Source organism: Montipora capricornis, chromosome 8 (assembly GCF_036669925.1).
Source record: "Montipora capricornis isolate CH-2021 chromosome 8, ASM3666992v2, whole genome shotgun sequence".
In the NCBI taxonomy this organism is placed as follows: domain Eukaryota; kingdom Metazoa; phylum Cnidaria; class Anthozoa; order Scleractinia; family Acroporidae; genus Montipora; species Montipora capricornis.
In genome coordinates, this window is record NC_090890.1 from 37232949 (window position 1) to 37235294 (window position 2346).

At 43.2% G+C, this 2346-nt stretch overlaps 1 protein-coding gene across 1 annotated transcript in view; it reads right to left on the bottom strand.

Moving 5' to 3' along the window:
• Positions 1-647, bottom strand: part of LOC138058926 (histone-lysine N-methyltransferase KMT5B-like) — a 3230-nt gene extending 2583 nt beyond the window's left edge. Inside the window, exon 1 of the mRNA XM_068904384.1 lies at positions 189-647. Coding sequence (XP_068760485.1) covers positions 189-395 — 207 coding nt within the window. The 5' untranslated portion in view covers positions 396-647. The remainder of the gene's footprint in view (positions 1-188) is intronic.
• Between the last annotated feature and the right edge of the window lie 1699 nt (positions 648-2346).

The window sequence follows — 2346 nt, forward strand, 5'->3', positions numbered from 1 at the left end:
GTTTTAAAGTAAGTTGCGATACCGTGCAAACACGCGTTGACAAGTCGGTGCTTATTACCCGAAAGCGTTCATGACCGCCCATGCAGTAACTACATATCATTGCCTCAAATTTTAAGCACTAAACGAAACAAAACGACGGCCAGAAAAGACTTCAATTCTACAAGAAAGTGTAAAAAAATCAAACTTACATGTTCCTTGAAAGCCGCAATTTGAGGTTTAGATTTTGTGATGAAGAAACATCGCTCCCAATCCCCCGCATTGAAAACTATTTCGTTGTATGCCTGCTCAATATTTCCGTCTTCCTCGTATCTCTCGAGTGCTTTCTTCACAACATCTCGATCCACCTTCAAAGGGCGAAACCTTGCGGCCATCTTATGCGTGGTAAATCCGAGCATGGTGTCCAAAAACTAAGCTGCTCGCTATGTCGTCGCTTTCCGCCAGTTGTCGAGCTTGTGTTGGCGTTCCCGGTTTTAGACCGTCGTTATTCATTACCATCGCTCGATTTCTTACACTGTACGGGTACAATTGAGCTTCTTCTAACCTATTCTATCGTTAGGTACAAGGTACGAAGCCTGCTAGCTTCCCAACGTCTTCAAAATGACGACAATTTTCGTAATAACAAGTCTGTCGCCATTCCCATCTTACCGTTATTAAAATTAACTAGTCACGTGATATATCAACCATGCGAGGGAGGGGGTACGGGCATTTTTGCTTGTCATTACACCGCTTTTCTGACGTTTTTCCCTTCCTCTTCTTTTCTCCCAATATAACTGAGTAAGCGAAAGGGCTTTAACGTAACAAAACAATAACACTGGATATTGGTGAAGGATCTAATCAGCAGAATGAAAAAGAAACATTAAAAACGAAAAGAGGAAGGCTGACAAGAGGGTCCCCAACAGGATTTTCTGGGCCCGGGGTTTGGCGTTATCGGAGCCCGGGATTCGGGATTCTAAAGAAATATGATCACGGGATTCGGGATTGCATTTATGGACAGGACACGGGATTTAGCGCTCTTACGATGCAGGATACGGGAAATCATCACTTTGAAGCCCCAAGATCCGGGATTTCTGATGGCGGGATTTTAAAATAAACTCAACTTTCGCTGTCGGCAACGACGAAGATATGCTGTAGCGCATAAGCTAGTTATACTCTGTGGTTTTCGAAAATGTAGAACTACACCAACATCGCTGTTCACAAAGTACATTATATTATCGACTGTGAGGGAAAGCCAACAAAAACATAAGTATTTGTTTGGGAATCCCGATAAAACTGAGACTTGAAAAGACAATTATACGAAAAATTTCTCACTTAAAAAGCTTAACCATTGTGCCATTGTGGGTGGCTTCCTTCATGTGTGTTTGTTTTCCAGATTCGACGCTATTTGAGCCCTTTTTAATTTCTAAGTTGTCAACGGTATAATAAAATCCCAATCTCTAACTGAAGATAAAGTTCTGCCTTTGTAATTCCATTTGCAAATGGTTAGACTTTCAGGTCTTCTCGGACAAGGACTATAAACCGTAGGCCCCGTTTCACAAATATCTTCAACGTTCGTAAGTTCCTTGTGGGACGTTAAAGAACCCACACACTATTCAAGAAGAGTAGGAGATGCAGTTCCCGATGTTGTGGCTGTCCTGTTATCTCCAGCACTCAGCAGAAGTGGCGGGCTTCGCGGTGATGTCTCTAAAAAAGCTTGTGGTGTATGAGGCCACCTAAGCAGAAACAGCCACAAGTCAAAAAGGGACTTTGCCGGGTGCTGGAATATGTAGATGTATATGTCAATGCTACGTGGTATCAGGTAATGAAAGGCAAGACTCGTTTGCTCTCTTGTGGATCAAGGAGTGCCAGTTCCCTACTTTTAAATTGCACTTCTGAGAGGATCCTTTGAACAGAATTCATGGGTTAACCTCTTTCACGTAGGCGTAATTTAAAATTCTAGACGAGCTCTTCAAATATTTTTAGAAGAGTTTGTTCTGAGAAGTCTCAGAGCCTTCGATAAAGCCTTTTTTGACTCCCGGAGGATGCCACGAGGAGATGTGCGTTCATTGAAATGTTTCAACAGGTTTGAAGTGAGTGCGCACATCAAGGACTGAATTACTCTTGAACCTTTCCCCTTTCTAAATGTTTCAGTGTGGCCCAGTGCTTAGGGCGCTTGCCTTGAGATCTGGAGATCCCGGGTTCAAGACCCGCTCTAACCACTCGCTGAATTTGATCCAGGTAGTCCCTGGTTCAACTTCCCAGCTGCACTTGTAAATAGCCAACTGGTTTGCCTCCGGCCAGTTGGGATTCTTAACAGTTATAGTTGTTGTGTTCTGTTGTTTCGTTGATTTATTGGCCCTGAAAAGCCCC